Source organism: Athalia rosae, chromosome 3, assembly GCF_917208135.1.
Source record: "Athalia rosae chromosome 3, iyAthRosa1.1, whole genome shotgun sequence".
Classification (NCBI taxonomy): Eukaryota; Metazoa; Arthropoda; class Insecta; order Hymenoptera; family Athaliidae; genus Athalia; species Athalia rosae.
In genome coordinates this window covers 18,231,532-18,257,088 of record NC_064028.1, presented here as the reverse complement: position 1 = coordinate 18,257,088, position 25,557 = coordinate 18,231,532, and the positions used below count along the sequence as shown (strand labels likewise).

The following is a 25,557-nucleotide window of genomic DNA, read 5'->3' as shown; positions in this document are numbered from 1 at the left end:
TCTCGAGATTCGACTGACTAACCGCAGGCTTGTGGCTCCAACAAACTCATATTTTGTACATAAATAACTTCCCCCGTAAATATGCGTACGTTCGATCGGAGCTCGATCCGTAAAATCGCACAATGCATGCGTGGGTTGACTCCGTGCATAATTTTTCAATCCTCTCGATTATAATTATCCCGTTGGAACCCCTTCGTACTCGTTCATTTTTTCGTTACAGGGACGAACTTCGCGGACTGACTACGGGATACACGATTATAGCAGTGGAATTATGAAAAACGGTTGATCGAAAAGAGTTGCGAGGAGAGAAAAAAAAAAAAGAAGTTTTTTTTAATTGGACCCGCTCGATATTCAACTTGATATCCGAAGCGTCCAGTTTTCGCTCGCCGCAGTTGCACTCGGATGTGGGAACGCAAAACCTTGATTCGCGCGATAACCGCACCGATGTTGACAATTTTTTATTCATTTTTTTTCACGTCCGTTTGTTCGACGAATCTCGTCGCGTTTCGCCGGGGTTTTAAACATGACCGTATGCATCGGTCAGTCGATGACCATAGTAACGCGGGTTGCCCCGTCTACGTACCTGTATACCAGCCTATACATATACATGGTCGAAAAATCATAGCTACGGGTGAGATAAACGAGTAGGTACCGCGCGCAGTTGGAAATCAGAAATCCATTAGCGAATTATTCCGCGCATGCGATAATTTACGAGGATAGTTTTTTGCCGGCAGCCTGGCCGCCCCGCGCCGTTGGAGGCGCGTCCCATCAATTTGAAAAAGAGAGGAACGGAGAGAAGACAAAGAGAAATAGAGAGGCGGATATATAATCGTTGCATATTTTTCATTTGCGTCTCGTTACAGATGTTACGTACGCGTTGTATTCGTAGTTTTCGCAACGCTTTTATATACAAAGCCGCGCCGAGTGCGGATTAATGCAAACTTCACGGTCTAAATTAAACAGCACCACCCTCTCCACCCTCCCCCCCCCCCCCCCCCTCGGCCCCCCAAAAAATAAATAAAAACGAAGCGGAACGCGAGGATATGTTATTTTTTCAAGTGCCTTCGAGTGGGGGCGAATTATACTTATCTACGTTTTGAGTATAAACCATAAGTGAAAATTCTTCGAAATGAACATACATACCGCGGGGCATATATACTCCGATAGTGAGTCAAGATTTAGCATGCAGAAAATTGAATATACCGCAGATGAGCTTGTGTAAATTGAATAACGCCAAAAGCACACATGGCGTACCTCAAAAACCAACGATCCCCCCCCCACCCCACCTGCCGCTACCCCCCCTCTTCGCACTTCATGAACGGAATGTTAAAAGCATTACACCGGAAGTGACGAATCGTTCTAATGTCTATAAAAAGATTACATGCGTGCATATTATTGTACAGTCTGTTTGCTATTTAGCAAAATAAATTAAATATATATGTATTAAATCATGCGCGTAATATAGCGGTATATATATATATATATATATATATATACGGTGGATTCTAATTTACAATTATACAACGAGCGAATTCGAAGTGCAATAAATAAATAGCTCGGCTCACACGGAAGCTAACGCTGGTAAACGATGTTTATTAAGTGGGATTAGCGTAGGTTCGTTCTAAATTTCTCTAAATGACAGCATCCTGATTATAAACGTTCGCAATTAAGCAATTGCAGCGGTATCCATGTCGCCGTGTAATGTGTACTGCCATAGTGTTGCCCGTGGATTACGAAGAAACGTTGCGACTGGTTCTCCCTCGAACCAACGTATCTCCCTCTTTTCGTTCTTCCTCCGTTGTTTTTTTTCTTTTTTTTTTCTTCTTCTTTTGTGGTTTTCGTGTCTCGAAATGTGAGCAAAAAATTCTTTCTGAACCGCAACTATTATATCCCGATTATAGCAGGTTCGTAAGGTCGCCTAATGAGGGGCTGGGGGGGCGACTTTGGTTGCGAGAGAAAGAAAAAAAAATAAATAAAAAAATGTGCAATTTTATCACCTCCGGCGAGACATCACCTTTCATCGATATCCGTACGCGACGTACCGCACGTCTTCGCTGAATACAATGGATAATTATTAATCAAACTCGGGTCCGTCGGATTAAAATATATTTATCATCACACTGACTTCTCCTGTACGTACGCGAAATTCACATGAAATTTTCCGTAGACTCGCACCGCGGCTGTACGAGATTAGCGATAAAATTCGTGGCCGCGTTAACAAAATTTCGCTTCAATTTGCCCCGGCGATTTTCGAGTCCGCAAAAAGCGCATGAAAAAAAAAAGAAAAAAAAAAAAAAAAAGGTAAAAATAGCGTAAGCTTTTTCCAGCAGGATTTTCGACCGCTGCCCTTACATCGTATACCTGTATAGAAATAATCCTGATTATATTCACGGTATGAAACTGCCTCGTGGCTTCCGAAATAAATGGTCAAATTATATTATAATCCGCGTATTCCGCGTACGACGGACAGGGGGATGCGGTGAAGAGGGAGGAGATGCGGATGCGGGCCTGCACGTGGAAACGTATTTTTTCGGAATTTGTGTAAAATTCTTTTTTTTTCTTTTTTTGTTGTTGTTGTTGTTGTTTGTTTTTTTTTCTTCTTCGCTTCGGTGGCATTTTTTTATAAATCCGTCCGCCGATTTCTCGTGTATTCCGTATTTGGAGGTTTGAATTTTCCAATTACGATTCGAGTCACGCGTGCCATTCGAGACGTCGCGTGGTACACTACGAGCTCTCTCTGTACCGTGTACGCGTACAACGTACACCTCAATACCTACGGTTACCGCACGCGGTGGTGACAGACGAAGAGCTGGAAACGGGTTACTTTTTTTTTCAACTTCCTACATTTTTTCTTTTACGGTCAAGGGTACCGCGCGCACGTAGCCGCGTCTTAGTTTCCTGTTAACGGTGATCCTGCGGCGGAGATCGCAATTTATATTATCCACGTGTCAACCGTGCTGCAACGATGATTTCTAACGTGATATCGCTGCGGTCCTTCATCTCTTTTTCCGGTGTCAATCCCTGGCGTTAAATTACGTGAAATAAACTATGGCACGAAACGCTTCTGCTTTTCATTTAACCAGCCTCCCGGCGCACCGATCGTCGCGCGGCAACGATTGATGACCGCGTACAGTTAGGAACTCTCGTGATTCGCGAGGGCGTTGATCCTGGAGCGGAAAAAAAAATGGGACCCACGAAAAACCGAAATAAGAAAATTTCTAATACCGATAGGTTTTCCGAATTCGGAAATCGCAACGGATCGAATGCAGTTCTTGCGCGAAAGATCGTATTTCCGTTCCCTCTATTTTTCCAATTTTTCTTTTATTCATACGCGTATCATTATCGCAGGGATGTGCACGTAACGTTCGATATTTATTCGCTATTAATTCGTTAGCTTTCATGTACGCGAAATTTGAACGGAATCGATACCATATTTTTCGTATATCGATAAAGTATTTATTAATTTTCGCTGTTCAAAAGCTCGTTTAATATTTACTGTGTCGTTTTTTTTTTTCCCTTCGTTTTTGTCCAATAAATTGCCATATTATTAATAATAATATCTACAATACATATAACAGCAGTAACAATCGTGTGAAATCATGTTTCGATATCTGGTTGAAATTGAGCGGTGTACGAATGTGAACCGGAATTGCAGCAAATAACCGAAAAAAAGAAAAAAAAAAAAAAACCACGAGTCTATAATAAATGACGCGTTGGATCCGTGCGGTTAGGTGGATGCCCGTGTGTATAGCTGTATGTTATATCCTATTTGCAGGGGAGGTCAGCGAATCGAGTTTTCCGGATCGAACCTCCTCCGTTTTGGGGCGTTGGAGCATAAAATTGGCAGATTCGTAGCCGCCGCGTCGATAAAATGCAGAACGGAAGCCGGCGTAAAGATGCGCTTTGCGAGGGGTCGAAGATTTTCAACCAATATAGGGACGATTTACTACGATATTTAAACTGCCCTGATCCGTCCAGTCTGATATATACGGGGCTTACGGTGTCCCTATATTCCCCACTTTGATTGCGCGGGGTTCTCGGCTGTATTGTACGGTGACTCAAAATATCGCGAATTCAGTCACTCAGTTTTTACGATGTTTCGGATTTTTATACGCTTTTTCAACGACCGCCGCCGAGTGCGTTTTCGAACACGTTATATACCACGCACGAGATAAGCTGCGGCGAGCCCTCTTGCGTTTTATATCTCTCGTTTAAACCTACGGTATACATTGTACATATATTTCAAAACGAAACGTCGGTGTATAAATTAGGCACAGTTAGCCGGAGGAAAAAACATCTCCAATCAATATTGACTTATTAACGCTATTTACTTTACTATCTGAGAGAGCGAGGGTTCTCGCCGTCAGATCTTGTCCACCGTACAATATACACGTCTGCCCCGGGGTCATTTTTATCTGTCGTTTCTCAGTGGCTGCGTCACAGCGCGCCCACAGGGTGACCGAAAACGAGAGAAAAAAAAATTAACAAAGAATTCTGATATTTATTTTATATCAGTTTTTTTTCTTTTCAGACGGAAAATTTTCTCGTCAAATCTTCGATCGTTTCGTACCTGGGTCGGTAGCGCGGTGCCGGGGTTCGAGTTATGCCAAGAATGTTTATTACGACACCGTATGCAGTCGGGGTTGGGTATCGCGGTACAAAATATGACCGACGAACGAAGTGTATGATCTATAGAACTGCAGCAGCGGCGACGACCCTTCGTAATTAGGTGTAAGAGATCCTCTTTGTTGGTTTAGCGAGGCAGGTACGGAGGGGAGAGGTTCGGAGTAGGTAAGTCTGCTTGTTTGCTAAGGGGCTTCCGGTTGGTCAACTATACGCGGTGTACTTTAGGTCAGTATTTTCGAGTGGGCGGTTTCAAGCGTCCCAGACCAACCCCGTGCCAGGTATGAAATATTTTCTAGTTAAACCCGAAGCCCAAATTACGAGTACATTTTGGCGAAGGATATAGAGGAGAAAAAAGAAAAAAGAAAAAAAAAAAAAAAAAGAAAGGAAAAAGATACACAAGGGGAGGGTAGAGGCTCAACGCGGTTTCTGAATTCCTGTTTCACGACGGAGCTTGGCAAATATTTGTTTACAGACGGCAACGAGCCGGAAATCCAAATCGCGAGCGCTTCGCGGAGCCATGGATTTCGCATAGATCGAGTAGAAATTGCAGCCAGAATTTTTTTTCCCCGCTTTGTTTCATCGGCTCGTCGATACACGTCGCGGTGCTAACTACTCGGAATGAATGTGAAAAATAAAATAAAATACACAATGACCGTTTCGGTGGCCGGTTTTTACCGGCAATTAAAACGGGTTTAGGATACGCGGATTAACGACTCCGATTTTTGCGTCTATAAATTCTCCGCACCGCGCTTACATGCAGTGGATGACATTATATACGTGTGTGTGTGTGTGTGTGTGTATATATAGGTTCGTACGTATAGCATATATGTATACGAGAACGTTGTACTCCATCGCTTACACGGATAATTCCCGATCCACCAACGTAGCTTTGGGTATTATATCCAGAGTTTTAATCCCCATTCATGAATTGATGAAAGGAAGCCCCGTGATTGGTGCCCATATTATTCCTCCCCCTTCCCCCCCCCTTCCCTTGCCCCCCCCGTATACTCCTCAAGATCACCATATTCCCGGTACGCCGACGAATACAATGAAAACGTATTATACGTGCACCGCAGGGATCACAGGACCCAAGTACAGATTAGCCTCGAGCTTCGTGTTCAATTAATTCGCCGCATTCTACGATTCCGCATACACATATATATACCACCTATACATATATATATTTATATTCAACAGGAGTGCGGTATGTATATAAAAGGGTATATTAGGTACCGAATCTGAATGGTAGTGCGGTAACGTCGTTACAGGTCGGAAAATATCACGGGTTTCGGCGGATCCGCAGCTCCGTCGATGGATCGATGGTGCGGAATTAGAGATTACCGTTATTTTTATGGGGAAACAGTGGAGCGTGGCAATCGACAAATATACACATCGCTGAAAAGCGAGCGGAATATGCGGTTAATTATTCTCCGTAGAGACCGGAGGTGTACAACATGGCTGACTGACTGACTGACTGACTGACTGACTGACTGACTGACTGACCATTGGCGGTACGTCTCGTGATTAAACCGCAGCGTTTGTTTATCTCGCGTCAAAAGGACTGCTTCTAATCACTGGATTCACAGCGGTGCCCCTTTCCCCCTCCCCCTCCGCCCTGGTTGGATCTAAATATAATCGCGGTACACCCGCAGCTTCACTTCACATCGCTGACCCGTTACACAACAACGCTCTCAGGATTCTGACGAACTTACATTACTATTCGATCGACGCCGAGTCCACTGGATTCCGGTACCAGGAAACGATCAAAATCGAGTCGCACACACGTTCGAGAATTTTAGATTTTTAGACGATCGTTCAATGAGACGTCCGCGATTCTTTTCAGCGTTAAGAAAGTATTTCGAACGATGATCGTAATTGCACGCGCGACGCCGAGTTGCGACGGGATTTGAAAATATTTACCAAAGTACTCGAGAACGACGCGACGCCAAGGGTAGAGCGGACGCGCGTTTCGTTCAAAGCACCGCATTCATGTGTCAGTGTCCGATTTCCAAGAGCGTTCTGTTTGCCGGCGGGACACCGAGAAATCTCATTTATCGCTAGGCGCAGGCACTTGGTACCGAAACCATGCGCAATTCGATCATCGACGTTTATATTTTTTCACATGTACTCGTAACATACGTACGTCTTTTTCCGCAGCAGCATCGGCGGCCATACTCCCCCTTCGACACGACGTGTATTGTAAAACGTCACTTTCTCTCACGTGTGTGTGTGTAAAATATATATTATCCGGATATGCAATATGATGACATGCGCTATCTCGCCTGGAGAACAGACGACTCATCTTCTCGTCGAGAACGTCTTTCGTTCGTCCGGAGATAAAAGCGAACGCCTTTATTAACAACTCGTCGTCGGAAAAAGAGCTGTCGCCAAGTTCGGTGAGCGGCGGGAAGTGGGCAGTGGGGCCGGTTTTTCGACTACCAAATTAACCAATTAAGAAAGGGTCGAGGGGCGTCGGAGCCAGCGTGACCTAAGCGTCTTGGAAATATGCGGCGTGGGTCGTCGGTTGGATTTATCATAGATAGAAATCGGTCCATCCCTAATTGCCCGCAGGCCCGAAGAATCCCCCAAGAGCATCGGGCGTACGAGAGAGCGCGCCGATGGCCAAAAGGATTTACGGGATAAACGATGTACGTCTGTGAAGAAAGCCCGGCGCAAGGAGGCCGGACCGCCGTTTTTCAAAAAGGTTTATGTACCTCACGGAAATTCTCTGACCACGGTACACTGAATGGAGATAAAATCTCCAACAGTTGTTCGAACCACAAAAGCCACGGTTTAACGCAACGCCCGCGCGGACCCTCCGAAGAAAAGGGTATACCTATCTATACCTTACAGTACCGACTCGAGAAAAAAGAGCGACGTTCTCGCTTTATCTTTGGGTAACATCGAGCAAAACCGATATGTTTCTTGAAATTTTTGGATTCTACAATTTTAACGCCTCGTTCGTTAACGGAGATTATTTTCTTCATCGGATTTGCTGTATTTATTCAACGACGTTTCACGCAATGGGTAATCAACGTCGCACTCGCGGTTCATAAGGAATAAATTATCCGTCGCACCCCGTATATGCTGCAGTTTTTTTCTTTCAATTTATTTATTTATTTTTTTTTTACTTTGCTATGTTGCGGCGCCGAAGACGCGAGAAAACATAGATTTTATTTTATCGTATAGAACTTGTACATCGATGCATCACGGATGATTTGCGGCCGATCGTATATAAAGGGGGACTTTGTAGCTACAAGATGAAAGCGCGATGATCGATGGAGAAAATCTCGAACGATTTCTCAAATTTGTAATAGAAAATTTGTATTTAAATCGAGGTCAGGGAATGCTCGTTTCAAACTTTTTTTCCTTTCTTTCTCTCTTTTTTGTTTTTCAATAACGCCGACCGACTTTCGGTTCGCTATCCAGAACCGGGACCGGCCGGTTATCGCGAACTGAGGGTGACACGCGTGTCGGTCGTCGCGATACTCTCGCCTTAAAATCGGACCCATCGGTATCGAGAGGGTAAATAACGACGTTTTGATCGCACGTTAGAGAGCGCGCGCGCGGTGGGGGGTGATAAAATCCGCGTGTCGCCGAAGTAACAAAGATGAGCGACGGTGGTATTATTGCAGTCGAGCTGATCGTGATTCCGGTCACGTTTGCATCTGTTACAAAAGCCGTCCGTTTCTCGAATTATAATACATCGTGTAGCGCGTATACATAAATTATCCGTAAGCGTTTGTACCCGGTTGACTTTGGAACACGAATCGAACGGATGCGGGGTAATGAAAACGCGACATCGGCGCTCGTCGAAAGACTCGGTGCAACAACGTCTTCCGACAATGCGCGATGGAAATAGAAGAAGAATATTCGCCGCAAAACGCGCCAACGATATCCGAAAGATATCCGCTAACGAAACGACGAATATTCGCCATTTGCACGAGGCAAAAGAAATATCCCCCCACCCCCCCCCCTATTCCGGACTTCAGAATGTGCATTAATAATAGCCCGATGGGACGCGGTGACGCGACGCTGCCGAAATTCTGCCCCGTCGGTCGAGTAAAGCTCAAGTAAGCAAGCGAAACGGTGAAACGTTAAAAACAAAAGAGGATCGTTCGGCTCGGTCAAAGAATTCAACGGAACAGAACGTTCCTCCGCACACGTGTCGCGCATTCCAGCCGTTCCCTATATTTGGTCGGTTCTCGTACTCCTCAAAAGGACACGGTGCCTCTGACTTCTTTTACGTCGTAAACGCACGTGAGCTGCGGGCAGCAAGTTGTAACGAAATTTACATCGCGCCTCGTACTCTGACGAGACTTTCCAGCCGTTGCGGACCTCGGTGAAGAAAGAAAGAGAAAAAAAAGAATAGAAATCTTCATTTTACGGCTACGAAAGAAAACTGAAAATCCGAAAATCCTTGCCGATTTACTCGAACGCATTCGCACCTAGAATCTCTCTGTGTGTTCTCGGTTTGCCCATCTGCATGATGATGCGGAAAATATTCCAAGCAAATTGGCATAAATTGATGCGAATCTAATCACTCGGTTCACTCGTGCGCGTCATTCGATTCGGCGTGAATGTCGTCCGAGTTGGTTTCTGACGGGATTTTTTCTATACAAATGTACGTGTCAACCCCGGTGAAAAGCGAGGGATTTTTGGGGCGGCGGACAGTCGATAATTTTCACACACATTTCTCATCGCGATATATGGACTCGCGGAACCGTGAGAGACCGTGTGGCTTAATTTAATACAACCTGCAAGAAATTTTCAACAAAATATTTGCCTTATAGTTTACTCTCATTGTTACGCTCGCGTCGTGGATATATTATGCAGAGTATAAAATTTCGAGACACGCGAAAACGGCGACTCTACCTCCCGTGAAATAAAATCTTCGGCAAATGAAGTTATAATGAGTTTTCCACTCCGGAAAACTAAAACCGAGAGAAAACGGAAGGCAAATGATGAAAAACACTGCCATGGCTTCAAGGTCTCGGATTAACTATTGCAACCCCTCTTAATTTTGCTTTCAACATATTTCGAGCAGCTTCGCTCAAAGGCTAGGGTTCATTTTTTCATTATTTTCTTTTCATTTTTTTCATTTTTTTTTTTTTTTTTTTTACTCCAGGCAACTGTAGTCACCCGACAAAGGTTGTAAGAATATAGGTACGGCATGAAATATATTCTAGGGGAAATTTTCACCTTTTCCACGACAAGGCCAGACTTCGGCGGTATTAAGAAAACCCTTTTTTTTTTTCACGAACCTGAACGCAGCGGTTAGCGACGCACGGAACCATGATGATTTTGCTTCTACTGCGTAGCGTTCAATTTGTTGCTAGATTTCGGCTTCCAGGATTTGGGAGCTTTGCCGAAGTTGGATCGTTCGGGAAAGTCCCTCAAGGGCGGGGGGGGGGGCGGAGGAACGTCACGGGATTAAGAAGGACTCTGATAAATCGGAACCTCGAGACGGTATATAACCCTCGCGATTCTTCAGCGTCATCGCGACGTCTGGTTACTACGTGCGGGGTGATCTTGCACCAAGAAGAGGGAAGGGTTATTTTTCACCCCACGCAGAAGAGAGGAAAAATGTTAGCTCTGTAATTTTAAGAGGGCACCTGTAAACTCCGGAGAAACGTCTTCGAATGGCGCAATAAGAGAGCGCTCGGGAACCGCGGCTAATTGCAGGAAGTTGAAAAACAGAAGAGACGCGGTATAGCGAGGACATGCTTCGTTGTTCACGAGACATTCGGATCAATTTATGAGTTTCCTTGACCGCCGGCCCTCGAACGCCGGTAGTGCTCCGAGATCGTGGAAAATAAAGGTCGGATTCCGCTCACCGTGAAAACCGCTACCCTTGTGGAAAAAGCTTTTACTTGGATTACGGGAAGTGAGGATTTCCACGTCGACGGGAGGATCAGTTCCAATAACTGATAACTCAGGAACCGCATCAATCAATCCGTGCTGAAGAAATTTCGTCTGTTTTTTTTTTTTTTTTTTTTTTCTTCTTTCAGCAATCCATTAACGGAGTGTCACTTCAACTCGGTAGCACAATATTTGACTTCTTGTGCCGAAAGGGTCAACGACTCGAAGCCGCCATTTTGTGATTTATTTGGTGCATCGGTGGAACGGGAGGACCGTTACCTACAGCCGCGTATCGTATACATACGCATACGTATGTATGTATGCGCAGGGGATTTGGTAACTGGAAAAGCCTTTCACTTGGAGATTTGTCAATGGAAAATTCATAGCGTGCCCCGAGGCTTGATCAAACGCAAAATGTCGTTCGATATAGGTGGTAGGAAGGGGCTGCTTTAATATTCCCTCGATATTTACTTACGCACCCGAACGAGGAGCCGACGTCACCGACGTCACTCTTCTTCTCCTCCGCGGGCTTGCGGGCGCGCTCCTTTGAACTCGGTTCTCATAGAACGAAACGGGGGCCTCTCTTAATTTCGAACAAACGATCTCGAGGCGATCCTTCCCGTCAGAAATTGCACCGTTGCAGCGGCGCACGGAGGGCGTTGTTAACGGAAACGCGCGAATGCAATAACAGGGACGAGCCGACGTTTCGCCTGCAGAGACACTTTCACGCATTTCAGTGTCTAACCAAGTGAAGAAACCTGACAATGCGACACCCCTGTTTCGCAGACTCGCTTTTCTCGCGCTACGCTGATCAAGGAATATTGGACAGCGACGCGACGCTTCGGAGGTACACGTATCGCGGATGTTGAATTTCAAATTCCCAACTTATACCCTGCGCGCGTACGTACGTACGTACAATATGTGCGTGTATCGCACATCGGCGACGCTGGAAAGAACTCCCTTCGACTCATCCGTCAGTCAAAGGCGACGCCGAGTAGTGCGGAAGGAGAGCAGGATACTTGGCTCGCTTCGAATTCGATGAAAAAAATCCAAGAATATTTTACAACTCGTGGACACGCTTGCTTTTTCTCTTCCTAATGTCTCGTCGATCGTTCCGTCATCTCTTCATCCTTGAGACGTCGATTTCCCGAGTTTGCGACTCGAGTGATTCGATTGATATCGTTAAATTCGTTTTCTCGTCGTTCAGCGATGCTTCGTTACAAAAATTCGTGTACACGACGCATGGCACGTCACAGCCGTCGGCGTTTACACGTAACACACGCGATGACACACGTTTGAATATACGTGAACGAAGAACCTCCGCGCGTAATCTAATAAAGGCTCACAATGGACCACCAATTATGTTATTCCGAGAGCGTGCGGTTATCTCCCGGTTGTTCGGTTCACTCTGGCAACGGCAGTAGCTGAATGGTATTCGTTTAATTTTCTCCTTCTCCGTCTCCACATGCCAGAATACTCATTGTCAGCGCGGATATCTCTCTCGCGTGTACATGATACTTTAAAGAATTCGTGACGACGACGACGACGATGATTATATATACATACCGCTGCACTTTCTCGTAGATTAATAATCGTAAATGGAAGCTTGGCGAGACGCGAATAACGCGCGTCGCGACGCCCTATTCTAAAAGATATACATAAATCCTCCTCGCTCACGTACACACCGTGAAAACCCTTACCGGCAAACAGCCTGAGGCGGCAGCTCTTCCGAGCTTCTTCGCGGAGCAATAAAAACCGCACTCGTCGAAAATTCCCAACACTCAATTGTCCGCTCAGAATTTTCCCCTAATAATTCTCGTTTCGAATAAAGAAACGTCGCTTTTTTCAAACCGCGCGGAGGTACGGGGTACACCTCTGCCCCTATCGGACACTCGCTTTCCGAATACAAAGTGCAGTTTTTTAGGGACGCGGCCCCCACCAACGCACGTCTCGGTATTAAAAAACATTTCCGAGGAATTCTTACGTAACTCCGAGTCACGGACTACCGACACACCTGCCGCGTGGCTTGTACTCGTTGAGTATCGTCGTCGTCGTCCGAACGTAGAGTACGGAAGGTGGTAGGCACTACGGTATGCTAGAAATCTCATTCGTCCCGGAGGTCAACTCGAATACGCGGCCGGGAATTGCAACGAAATTAAAAGTGAAGTGAGAAAACGGAATTCCGGGCGCGATCCTCCAACCCCTGGACTGCTGCGACTGCTTAGCGACTGCGACGGAAATAAAGAAGGGTCTTCGTTCAAGAATAAACTTGCGAATTGAAGGTAACGGCAGCGGACTAACGGCGATGTGGGGAATAAAAAATGCGATTTCCAAGTTCTTCTTTCTCCACGTTCTTTGCTACGAACATCGTGGAACCGCATGCTCGGCACGCGGCGACAATTGATCCGTATTTATAAACTGTACAGTTATAATACATCCATTAATACGGAGTGATAAATTTTACGTCCATACGTTCTCGTAATAAAGTAATATTTCGAAATGCAGTCACGCGCACCAATGGCGCGTTTCACGCGCTAGACGTAGCGCGATATCACCGTTCCGGAATATTAATGGAAATAATGACGTTCTTGTTATAGTGGCGGGAAATCTAATCGAGTGGTACACGACGACATACCAACCACTGTACACACGATACTTTTTCTAATTCACGACACTCTCGCATATGGTAATCCAAAGCCGCACGAGCCGCTGATGATGATCCTCCTCCAACGCTCCTGATGGTTTTACGCTACCTTGTAACAGAATACTCTGACCGCAGTTATTTCACTAGACTTCATCGCTCCAACGTGCCAGCTGGAGTTTTATCATCGCCACGTACACGACTGTGTCAGAACAACGATTGTCTACGCGGATCGCAATCTCGAGTCAGAATTCATCCGTTACCGACCATTCCAAAATATGAAATCAATAACGGTCGTTATATTGTTTTTTCAGATTCCGGATGAGGTCATTGTCACATTCGACCGATCAGTTCATTCAACAACACCAGAGTTCAGATAGGTTTGGGCTCACAATCTGTTCCGGTACATCAATCGGTACGCAACAGATGACATAGAGATCAAGGTGATTGCATCATCATCGTCATCGCGATCATCATGGTCGTCGGCAGTAGCAGCAACTGCAAGAGCACTACCGATACCAAGAAAGGCGCTTTCTGTCACAGTTGATGCAGGTGTGCCGCTGTTGCTGCGACCTGCGAGAGCCCGGGGGGGTCATTGTACTCCTTCGCCGGTGCCCTAGCTCTCCGTGGGTTGCGGTATCTTAAGCTTTGTTCACACCATACACGTCGCATTCAAACGTTCCGATCGAAAAAGTTCCAGCGAACTGAGACAATGCGAGAACCGATCACGGAACGACGATCCTCTTCGCTTCGGAAGTTCAACGTCTCCGAGATTGTAAATTTTAATCGAGGCTACTCCTCGATTCCGCCTCTTCTCTCGTTACGGGCGCACTTGCGCGCATTGTGGAGGATGCCGAGAGACCACTCGCGAGTCGTCCGACGTCCCGATCCACCACGCCGTTGCGCACGGCGTATAACGTCTTCTCGGCTGAACGAGTAGGTCGTGAATCGTGACGCAATACTCAACAATGTCACGATCCGTCGAGTTCACTGTCAAAGGCGGTGAGCTTAGCTACCGCATGAAAAATAAGTAAAAGAGATTCGTGAGCGGCGTATGTTTCGCCTCTGCCGATACAAGAACGTGCTCGCTCGATTTCTGAAATACATTTCACGATCGTTATCCGCGTGTCTCACGAGCATCGGTTCGCGCTTATCGAGGCTACGTGCGGTCGTCGGAGATTCGATGATTTCCATTCGTTCGTGCCGACCGTGACGAAGCGTAATCGTCGAAGAATACGAACGATGAGAAAAATGTGTGACAACGATTGGCGGGAGGCCCAAGTTTCGCACGAGATGAATATTATATTGTATATAATACCCGACGGTTTTCCGAGCGTCCGACGTGCCGCAACGCGAGCTTCTCACTTCGACACGGTTTTATTTCGTTTCTTGGCCTGACCGAATTCAAGTTGGTACAGCGTACAAAGTGTGCAGCTGCAACGCAAAATCCGCGGCACCGTTACCGGTGGTAAAATTACATGGAGGTAAAGCTCGCTATACCTTACTCCGCTAACATCATCAACTTCGCTCGAATCGCTACATTTGTATCTCGCGGTGCGGCGGCAAACTTCACCTCGTTGTTTCAACCGGCCAGGATTACCTCGGGTAATAGGCCAGACCGAGGACGTTTCTGAAGTAAACCAGATTTACATGTCATTAGGCGAGCAGTTAACCCGGACCGACTTGCAGTTCGTCTTGGAATCCAAACTCTTTCCAAAAATCTCATTTCGCAATTTTCGTTTTTTCATCCAGAACCTGGTAAAGTGGACCGGCGTTTCTTTTTTTCTTTAGAGAGATTGGATCACTTTTCACCGGGAGTCGAATCGCTCATCTCGTTTTAATCGGTGTCGAATTCTTTCAGTCTGCCCCGAGCAGGCGATGATGTGGATCGGTAAAAGACCGATTGTGAGGTAATAGGGCGAGGAACTGGCGTTTGTTGATTCGAGTCGAAACTTTGCTGGCAGCTGAGCTAAACATTGCGGCACATCGCCGCTCCGTCTCTTTTCCTCCAACCGATCGTCGCTCGTTTCTTTACCGCCCTATAGTTACGGCGTTTTATAGCGGTAATTCGATTGCGAAATCGGTCAAAAATATTCTGTGATATTTGGGACGACGTCACCTTGGATCCGTCAAAATTTATTTGCAGTTTCTCATTCCGCGACGGCGCGTTCGTATCCGCGCGCGTCGCGACGCCGGTTCGCGTAAGAAGGGTGATTCCCGCACAATAGCTATTTGAGCTTTCGGAAGCGGACAATGGATAGTTTTTCATTTGTCCGTAGTTTTGCGGTAAGTTGCGACAAAAAAAATATCATATAATAAGCGATCGGATTCCGTTGCTGAAGAACTAGCCGACTTCTTCGTGAATACGTATGTATAGGTATAATAATAAAAGCGGACACACCGAAGTTAGCGGATATAAATAGGAAAACTTTGAATGGAGACAGTAGCGATGCGGCGGCAGCGGCGGCAACGGCGAGAGTGAGAGAGACCAATAGCAACGGTGAAAAGCGAAAGAATCGAAGGAAGAAAAGCGCTTTGGAGCTTCAGTTTTTTCCTTCGTAAATATCAATATAATTGACAGGTTTTCTGCAGCGGCTGGCACGGAGCCAGATAGTCGTCTTGACTTTTTGCCTCACCGTCTCACTTCTGCAGCAGGGTTTTACCGTTACCAGCGCAACTTTCCACATGGAAAACACTTTGTTACTCGGCGACGATACTATCTCTCACTTATAATACGCCGCCCCACGCTCAATTAGGCAGGATAGACGGATGGGAATTGATGCCAAAGAACGTTTCAACGCTTCTCCTTCGCACAACGTACGGCTCACCCCGACGCAACGCCGTACGTACGCTAAGAGATGAGAAAATTATTACATCGCGCAAACGGTAGGCCAACCTGCGGCGGCGTCAATTAGTTTACGGAACGCAACGAAGATCTGGTGCACAAGTGCAGCCGGCTACGCGACGGCGATACCCAAGCCGATCCGCGCGCCTATCTCCCGACCGTCAAAGTCGGTCGAATAGCTAGGTCGTTTGCGGGGACCGTTTTCTGTGAGCGAGTTTCATGTACACTTGTGTACACACGGACTTTGTATCACGGTTGCAGGAATTGCGTCGAACTTGCGGTGGGAGATTATTTTTTGCGGACGGTCTTTTAAATTTCACCCCAAAAGAAACTGGCCCGTGAGAAATTTTTTCTCAGATTTACCGATGGGAATATTTTGTCAGAATTTTACATGGTGTTTTGTAAAATATGAAATAGCCGACGATGTGTCCAACGCATCTTTCAATTTTCGGATGCATCGAGTAAAATCGCAAAGAACAAAAACAGAAAAGATAATAATCGTCTTTTAAAGATCGTCTTTTTAATAAATCGGCCGTTAAACGCAGGTTTTCGTTGTTTCGATGGGGAAAAATTAGAGAGAACCCAGAGATAATCGTGGGGATTGGAAGTATGGTGCACCTGTTTACGCCCAACCCTTTAAAAAAGATGAACTCTTAGACGACTCGCGATAATTCGAGTCACGTTCCAGATAACCTGCGAACGATGACAGGAAATTACACAGTAATGGGATAACGGTTATAACGCTATAAAGTAAACCTTTTTAACAATAGAATGAGAATATACATATATATACTATACATATTTACGCACATAAAACCAACCAGGATTCTCCGCGGGTATTTATTTAATTTTTTTTAATTTATTTATTTTCCTCACACCGACGCGAAAGCCTTTCTCCTTGCAGCTGAGCAAACTCAAATATATATCTACACCTAGCATCTCTTGTATACTCGGTATACATATATATATCCATTAGTGACCTAGAAACTAGACAACTTCCGCTCTGTACAAAGTTGGAATTTACTTTACATACCGTCGTAAAGAATCTCCAAGTTTCACGGATTAGGGAGCGCGCACGTAAATCCCACGGCTCTGATTTTATCAAATATTTCAAACGGCTGGTAAAAAAAAATCTTTTCAGAGTAGAAAAATTTCGTCGAAATTCTGGACGGGATGAGCGGCAGGAGAAGTTAAAATCGTTCCGGGTGTACCAAGTGCCGTGGATAGTAAGGGCGATGAAACAAAAAAAAAACGCGTAAATTATAATCCAATGAACGCGTATTACGAGCTTACAATTAAAGAGATTACAGCGATGAGGGAGAATTGACGTTGGATCAACATTCGCTTCACCGGCGTTTAATCAAATGAAAACTCGTCGATGCATCTCGTCGCGTTGTACACGTTAGTAGATCATAAACGCAATCGGACACATGGTAGCTTTTAGAAAGACACATATGCATCGAATTAGACATGCCGTCTGGGATCTGACATCGCTATTCGCACTATACGCACGGTATACTTTGAGCTAAACCCCAAGGCGTATCTTTGTAATACTGAGAAACCCCAATGATATTTATGCCTTTGACGTATGAATAAAGAAACTATTTATCTTACGTATTACAGTAAAAATTAACTCCGATCTTCGGACAACAAGAATATTTATTCATACGAAAATATCATCATCCGTTCTACTTACCCGCCAATGAAAAGAAATCGGAACAATTTCACGCGTATCTTTTTCAACGGATAATGCCCGACTTTGTACCCCTTTCGAAATAAGTGGAATATGATTTTTTCATGATTTTCGATGCATCGATACCCTTACCATATGCATACAACGACGTCGTGCGATATACATCAGCACGAAACGTATAAATAACCGAATGAACGAACAAAAAAGTCGAAGAAAAAACGAAGGGGAAAAAAAAGAAAAGTATCGTAAACCTACCTGAAAGTCCACCAGATGTTGAAGCACATGGTGTTCAACCAAAAGAATGCTGCCAGAAAAAAGAAGTGGGCCAGGATCGCTGCAACCGAACAAGAGAAATAGAAATAAATAAATTATGTATAATTGGAACACATCTGTTACAAAGACGATTCGAACACCTGCTCGGTCAAAACTGTCGATATTCTCTCGATGTAAACCCAAAGCAAATTATCCGCACAATTTTGAAAATTGTCCCGTTCAGGTAAAAAAAAAAAGCTCCCAACGAAATCTCCCCTTTTTTGTCTACCTGTACTTTCGTTAGTCGTAATTCTATTACGTCGTTGCGTCGAGTAATTAGCATTAAACAATTTTCTTAATGCAATTTTTCTTGCAAAGTTTTGGATCGCTGTTGTATGTTCTGCTGCTCGCTACTTTTTTCTTTATCTTCTTATCTTTTCGGAGACACACCGCGCGGCGTACGTACAAGTTAGTCCTCGGGGATTATAAATTCCGGAAGGAAAAGCGTCGGCGGTACAAGTGGCAGGAGCGAGAAATCCCTCGGAGAACGACGAGCCGCGCGGACTCGGTGGTATATATTTTACAACGGAAGATCCGGCCCTCCCCCACCCCGTTTCGCGTGTCGCGCAAATTTTGTTAGAAAAAGGAAAGACCGCGATAATAAATTGTCGAAAACTTATTATCATCATTCATCGGTGTGTAAGGAGAGAGTCCTCGCGTTATTATAATAACCAACTATACGAGAAGATAGTTGCTCTACAGTCGACGATAATTACAACGACAAAAAGCTCCCTGCAATTATTTACATATAATATGTATATATTCTAGCAGCAAATGTCTCGTCTTTTTTGAAACAATTACGATCTCGACCTTTCGTGACCTTCAAGATTATACCTTCTTGGCAATTTTGAGTGCAAAGATTGGCGAAAATTATGTGCCGACATTTTTTTTTTTTTTTGCTTTTCTCACTTTATGAAAAATGGATTCTTCGTTGAAAAATTTAAAGGGCTCCTCGATTCTAGCTGACACATATATACATATATGTATAAAAATTAATTAACGCAAAACTGAAGAACTGCACATAGCGATGATTAACGATATAAATTATACAGCGTATGATTTCACGTAAATACGTACGTGCGTGCGTGTGCTGTAAATATATGTATATGTGTTTTTGCGGTACGTGACAAATGATGTGAACATCACATGGAAGTAAATATATATATATACTTATGAGGAGAGAAGTGAAGAAACTCTCGTCATTATTTCATCCCTATAGCTGTCGAGGACAGTAAACCCGAAACTTTGACGATATAATATATTACACATAAGCTATAGGTACGTACGTATTATAAATTATATATAATATGCACACGTGATCATTCTTCCAACTGCGAATCGTACGGACAAATTATCCGCGTATCATGAATACGGATGCAGCGGAACCGCGCGCACGGTGTAAACTATTCGTGGGAAATAATTAAATTTTCAAAACTAATTAGTGCTTCGAGCAATTATAACTTCGGGTAAACAAGGACGTTCGTTCGTTCGTTCGTTGCCCGTCAGTCCGCGACGATCGCGTTTCTCCGGTCGCGTAAAAATTTCGACTTTCTTTTATTCGCCGCTTATTTTTCTCTCAGCTCGAAAAAGTTTTTCGCTCCTCAGATACCGAGGAGGTGAAAGAAATTCGTAGAGCTGCGCGTACGGGATGTCGGAGATAGCGACGCGACGGGAAAAAAAAGGGGAAGATTTCGGCCCGGGAAATACCGACGACCCCTCGTACAACGGGAATTGGTTCTCCACCGTTGCATTTATATACTCGCGTATATAGAGAGACTTATGTACGCCGGAACGGCCCTGCGATACTCCGGTGATGGTTAATTTAAGTGCGATATGGTTCAACGAGTCGCAACGATTCTACTACCGCACTACTAGCTACCGTTCTACGACGAACGGGGGGTTGACGAGTTATATAGTATACGTATACGATACGTAGTAGGTATACATGTATTCGAGGATGACGACGCGGACCACCCCTGCCAAAAAGGGGAGTTTCAAAATCGTATCCTCGGGCGTCTAATATCTGCAGCATAGCTAGTTAAGACTCTGATTTGCATCGGACCAAATTAGATTGCGTGTTTCACGTTTAGCTTTGTAATACTTCCTTCCCTTCTTACTCTCATAATCTACACAGCTCTCCTAACTACCCTCATTCATTTTGTCACCCTTTCTGTTATCAAGAAATTTTTAGCTACAGCAATCCAGAGTCTACACCGTCAAATTTCGCCCTATTATTTTCATTGCTTTGAAAAAATTGTAGAAAAGATTTGAAGAAATTCACCACGCCTTGAAGGTTAATCGGTCTCGAACGCTATCTTTTTATTCCATCGTTCTCTCTTTCCTTTTTTTTTTTTTCCTCACAGCAAGATACTAAAATCTTGATGGAAAAGAATGGAAGTGTGTTAAACTCGTGAGCATTTTTGTTATCAACAGTTCGGTCCAATGCACATTATAACGCATGTATAATATGTAGGTCCATCTGTACGTTGTACTGTACGGATGGTGTAATCCGTAGGAGATCAAGATCGTATATTTTAACGAGCGACGGTACAAAAGCGAATCTCTTTCGCCCGCGGAGATTTAACTTCGTGTGTACAAGATACATACATATATGGATGGATATCTCGCTTTTTTTAGGTCAAGCTCAACGTTTAACGGATCTTCGACTGTATACTACAAACGTATAACACCGCGTCACGCCCCGTAGTATTCGAGAACCATGTCGGAAGATTTCAACGATTTTTTTACAACTGGATGACTTTTCTCGTTCCCCGAAGAACCAGAATTTCCAGAGCGTATTCTATCGCCGCACACTAGCTGTACCTACGGCTACATTCTACGGATATTTTAAAATAACAATTTTCCGTTTTAAAGTCAACAAGTTTTTAGCCCTCGAAATTTCTTCACTCCAAAGACTGCCGAGCGCGTGGCACCGGAAAAACTGTATTTCGGCCTCCCCCGCGGTCCCTGGGGAAGCGGAGGAGAAGGGAACGTGAAAATTATAACGAAATATTATAAAGTGACGAGCAACGAGGGGAAAGAAAGATTGCGTGAAAACATTTATGTGCCTCGTAAATGAAGAATGAGGTGATCAGAGTTCGGTTTATTTTTTGTTTTCACCATTTCCCCTGTACACATATTCATACGTATATGCACATACAGTTAAATAAATTTTCATATGTTTAAAAATATGAAATACAGCTCGTATAAAATATGCTTTTATTTTTTCTTTTCATATGATGTAGCAAGCGACGTTATATTCTAAATATTATATATGTATACGTAATTCGCACATATGTACAAATCATTTGCGATATATGTAGCGAAAAAAATTTGTGACGTATGGGAAAAATTCAATATCAATAACTTCGTTTCAGAAAAACGACCAATCGATTGCAAAGGTACGAAAAATTCGGCGAGATCCTAATTGAAATAAATAAAAATTCGATATTCGATATGAAAATGCTTTTTTTCAATTCCATTCGAAAAATTGCAGTAGCGTGGCTACGTACCTATGCACGTATGAAGAATTGACATTTGACGGATTCCGCATTCCGGGCAAAACGGAACCAAAAAAAAAAAAAAAAGAAAAAAAAACAAATGGAAAATAAAAAAAGGTCCGATTGATAATAATAAAGTTTTCGAATCCCGACTGAATTCCGTGCGTGAGCCGAGGGGTTAATAAATTTTATGGTTACGTAACGCGAACCGTAGTTTCAGGGGTTTGGGAACGTAATAACGTGCGGGAATCAGTGCAATTTCGAGTACCTAATAACATGCATGACGCAGTCGACATGTTCTCGAGTTAGTCGTAGCGTAACGCGGCAATATGATGTACAGATATGATACCTATACGCACACGAATATTAATTCGCGTGTGAGTCAGAAGTAGGTGCACGTTTCCAACTTCCGTTTTCTACGTGTGCGTATGGAGTCCAGTTATATTTGCTCTGTAGCTGATTCACTTCTTGTTCATTAGCGTGGCACTAGGTCAGGTTCCCGATATCTCGGGCACCTCGACGCTCTCTGTACGTACGTATAACATCCTGCGGTACAAAAAAAGAAAAAAATAAGGAAAAAAAAGAGCAGAAATATTTTCTCGCGCGAATGCGCAACGAGCTCCAAACGATACAATGAGCGAAAAATTTCATACGCAGTTTTCAATTCGCATGGTTCTTTTTTTTTTTTTTTACGTGTGTCATTTTACAGTGAGAACTATTTAGCGAATCTGACCGAGGATCGTGAGAAACATCACGAGATTGTTCTCGAATATCAAAGGTTCGAAATTTATAAAGCCCTCGAAATTTATTTCAATTTTCATCAAAGTGGGATGCAATTATTCTCAGTTACTTTTTCTCTTTCAATTATTTTCGCTTTCGCCTCCTCGGAAATCCACTTCACTGCTCAATTTAGTGAATATTAAGCACCCTATTAGGCTCAATTTTCAAATTCTCCCTTCCATTTTCAACGTACATATTTTTAAGGTATATCTTTTGATTTTGAAAATGCATATCAACCTAACGCATTCCTTGAATTAGTCGGAAACTTAATTTTCGTGTGATTCAGACGAACAAAATTTCTCAAAGAAGTTGAAAAAAAAAAATGATCACCACTGAAAGACGAAGACAAAGGTGTGGAATTTGAAGATGAAATCTGTTCAAAGTGAAGTTTGTTATTCACGGTACACTTAATTGGAGTTAAATTTCGGATAAGAGGAGATTTCATTATATTATACTCCTTCTAATGAAAATGAGTATAAATCGGTAGATTGCGCTCCAGAGATTACGCAACTACTGAACACTAAACTCCTCTGCGATTAATTGAAACTAATTGATTTTCCGATAAGGTATATATAACATCGGATAATTGGAATTTAATATCGGACATCGGTCCCCCGAACATCGTACAACCGCCCGCAGGACCGCTTCGAAACATTGTACAAGCAAAAATTGAACTAATTTTGGAAAGAAGAAACGAAAGATGAAAGAGAGCCAAACGGGCGACTGGAAATCCCGAGATGAAAATAAATAGGAAAGAAAAACGAAATCATCAACTGCACGTTATGCCCATCGCAAGATCGCAATAAAAAAAGAGAAATCCGCGAAAGTTGACACTACTTCGCGAATATAAGTCGAGATAATAAAATTGCTGAGAAAAAATAGTAGAACGCATTCGGTGAAACTCCAGTGAAATTACACATAGCCCATGCGCAGGTTGCAGGTTTCTACTTTTCACTCGATATTTTTGTCGCTCTATCGTCGTTGTTATTTTATTAATATCGACGTGAAACTGCTGACTAAGATCTACGCTGGTAATAGAACGCACATCGTCCATTGCGGGGACATAATGCGTATAACGCGAACCCGCCCAACGGTGATAGCGAGAAAAAGAAGAAAGAAGCGAGCGTCAGCGAACCTCTGCGGCGAATCTACTCAACACTTACTGTGGCACAGACACGCTCTACACCTCGAACTACGCGTGTATACTTTTGCGTATATCGCACCCCGAAGGTTACTATTTCCAAAATTGCATCCACGTGACGCGATCATCCGGTAAAACAACCCACTGAGCGGGGAAAAGCTGACGCGACAATTTTTTGAGAGCTTAAGAAAATAAGGGGGGAAAATATATAAAAAAAACATTCGGTGGATGGATGCAGATTATACAAAAGATGTGGCGTAGTTTCTTCCTCTTTTTTAGAGAGAGAAGGACGGACCCCTGCAGTGAATCCCTAATCGAATTCTAAGGGCCGGGCGTGGGGAAAAAAGTGGATGCACACATATAGCTGTGTACGCTTATGCTTATATTCTGACTTGGAATTAATTTTCCTCGTGCCGGGATAAAGGACAGGGAATTAAGAACTCGAAATTCGCAAAGTTGAAAGGAAGGGAAATAAATAAGAACCTAAAATGAACGAATGAAAAATTTCTCACCCGAGCTAATTTGCTGATTTATTTCTATTTCCAATGTTTTTTCTTTTTTTTTTCTTTTTAATATAACTATATCGGTCCATAAAATATCCGTTGTTTGAGGATGAGATTCGAAAGACGAGGGGGGAGGAAGACTTTTTATTTTCTTCCCTCGTAACCAGGAGAGAAAAAATAAAGTATAATGAGCAAGAAATACGAGAATCAACCGCAGGCATCCCAGGCTACAGGAGTAAATGGGTGAGGGTAGGAAAGCTGAGCTAAACTCGATAGCAATTTTTACGCGATAAAAGAAATAGGACGGATATATATATATATATATATATATATATATATATTTATAAATGCTAAAGTTGTTGTAGGAGAGAAAGAAAGAGTCATTCGAGGAGGAAGGAGGGAGAGTAGAAGAGGAAATGCCGCGAACGGATGCCAAATTATTGGCAAGTATTTATTGGCAATTGGAAAGCAGACGGGCGGAAATACAACGTATAGGTATGTGCTGACAAATACATACACACGTACCTATGTGCAGTATGTAGTAGGTAAATGTATGAAAAAGAAAATGGGAAATGGGGAAATGCCTGACATTTGCACCCAACACAAAAAAAGGAACATCACGACCTCAACCGATGCGGGATGTGTCGTGTTATTTTTTAAAGTCAATCGCAAATGTGGAAAAATTTTCGGTCGATAATCGAAGCGGAACTTAATCTACACCCGTATGAATTTGAGCTCTGGTATTATTCTAAATTCACGTACTCCGCGTATCAATTTTTCAAACTTCAAACAATAAATTCTAGGGCAAGAAATAGAGAAAAAAAAAAAAATGTTCTCTCACCCTAAAAAAACAATCCGTCGCAACAATGTGTTTGATTTGTAGAAAATTTGTATGTGAATGAAAAGTTCTATTTCCCAAAATCTGTGATAGATAAAAAAAGCGCGTTTTCGGAGAGGTCCAATTACATTCACGTCCTAAATGTAAGTGGAGCTATAGATTCCGAGGATATGTATAATCAGGAGGCGATTGTTCCGATTCCTGTAACGGTACGGATACTACACAGCGTTTATATATTTGATTCCGGACGTGAATCAGCGGAAGTCACGCGAGTATTGGGTCGGCCGATTCTGCCGGACGCAGGTCCGCAAGCATACAGGAGGAAAACGGTGGTATTATATTCCGGGTCCGGAGACGCGCCTGTCCATAGTACGAAATAGTCCTGAGGGTGCAAATGCCATTTCCGACGAATGCCAAGCGTGTGCAATGTGCCGCACGCCGCGCATACCAAAATCAAACCGAAGAACCTTCTCACCGTTGCATCCCGCGCGGCACACGGGTGCGTCCGGATCCGACCAAAACCCCCCGAACCGGGCGCAGACTACTCGCCCCGCAAAACTATAGGCGGTTCAACATCCAGATCCGAAACTCCTCGGACACCGAACAGCCGAACAACTGTAATACCTTCTGGAGCACGTCTGCGGCGCAGTGCAGTCCACTTTCGTACACTACCAAAAGCCGTCGTCTGGTCCACGAAGGTCGGAACAGCTTGCGACCATTTATCGCGCTTCAAGTTGGCCAATTTCCGGTTATTTAGTTTCGCCTAGTGGATCGCGTCCACCGGGATCATTTTTTGTGTCTCTCCCGGTATTTTCA

General features: G+C 43.9%; 1 protein-coding gene across 1 annotated transcript in view; it reads right to left on the bottom strand.

Annotated features, from left to right (window-relative positions):
- The window catches only part of LOC105690714 (probable G-protein coupled receptor Mth-like 1), a 74,296-nt gene that overhangs the window by 24,086 nt on the left and 24,653 nt on the right, over nucleotides 1-25,557 (bottom strand). Inside the window, exon 3 of the mRNA XM_012408759.3 lies at nucleotides 17,923-18,001. Coding sequence (XP_012264182.2) covers nucleotides 17,923-18,001 — 79 coding nt within the window. The remainder of the gene's footprint in view (nucleotides 1-17,922; nucleotides 18,002-25,557) is intronic.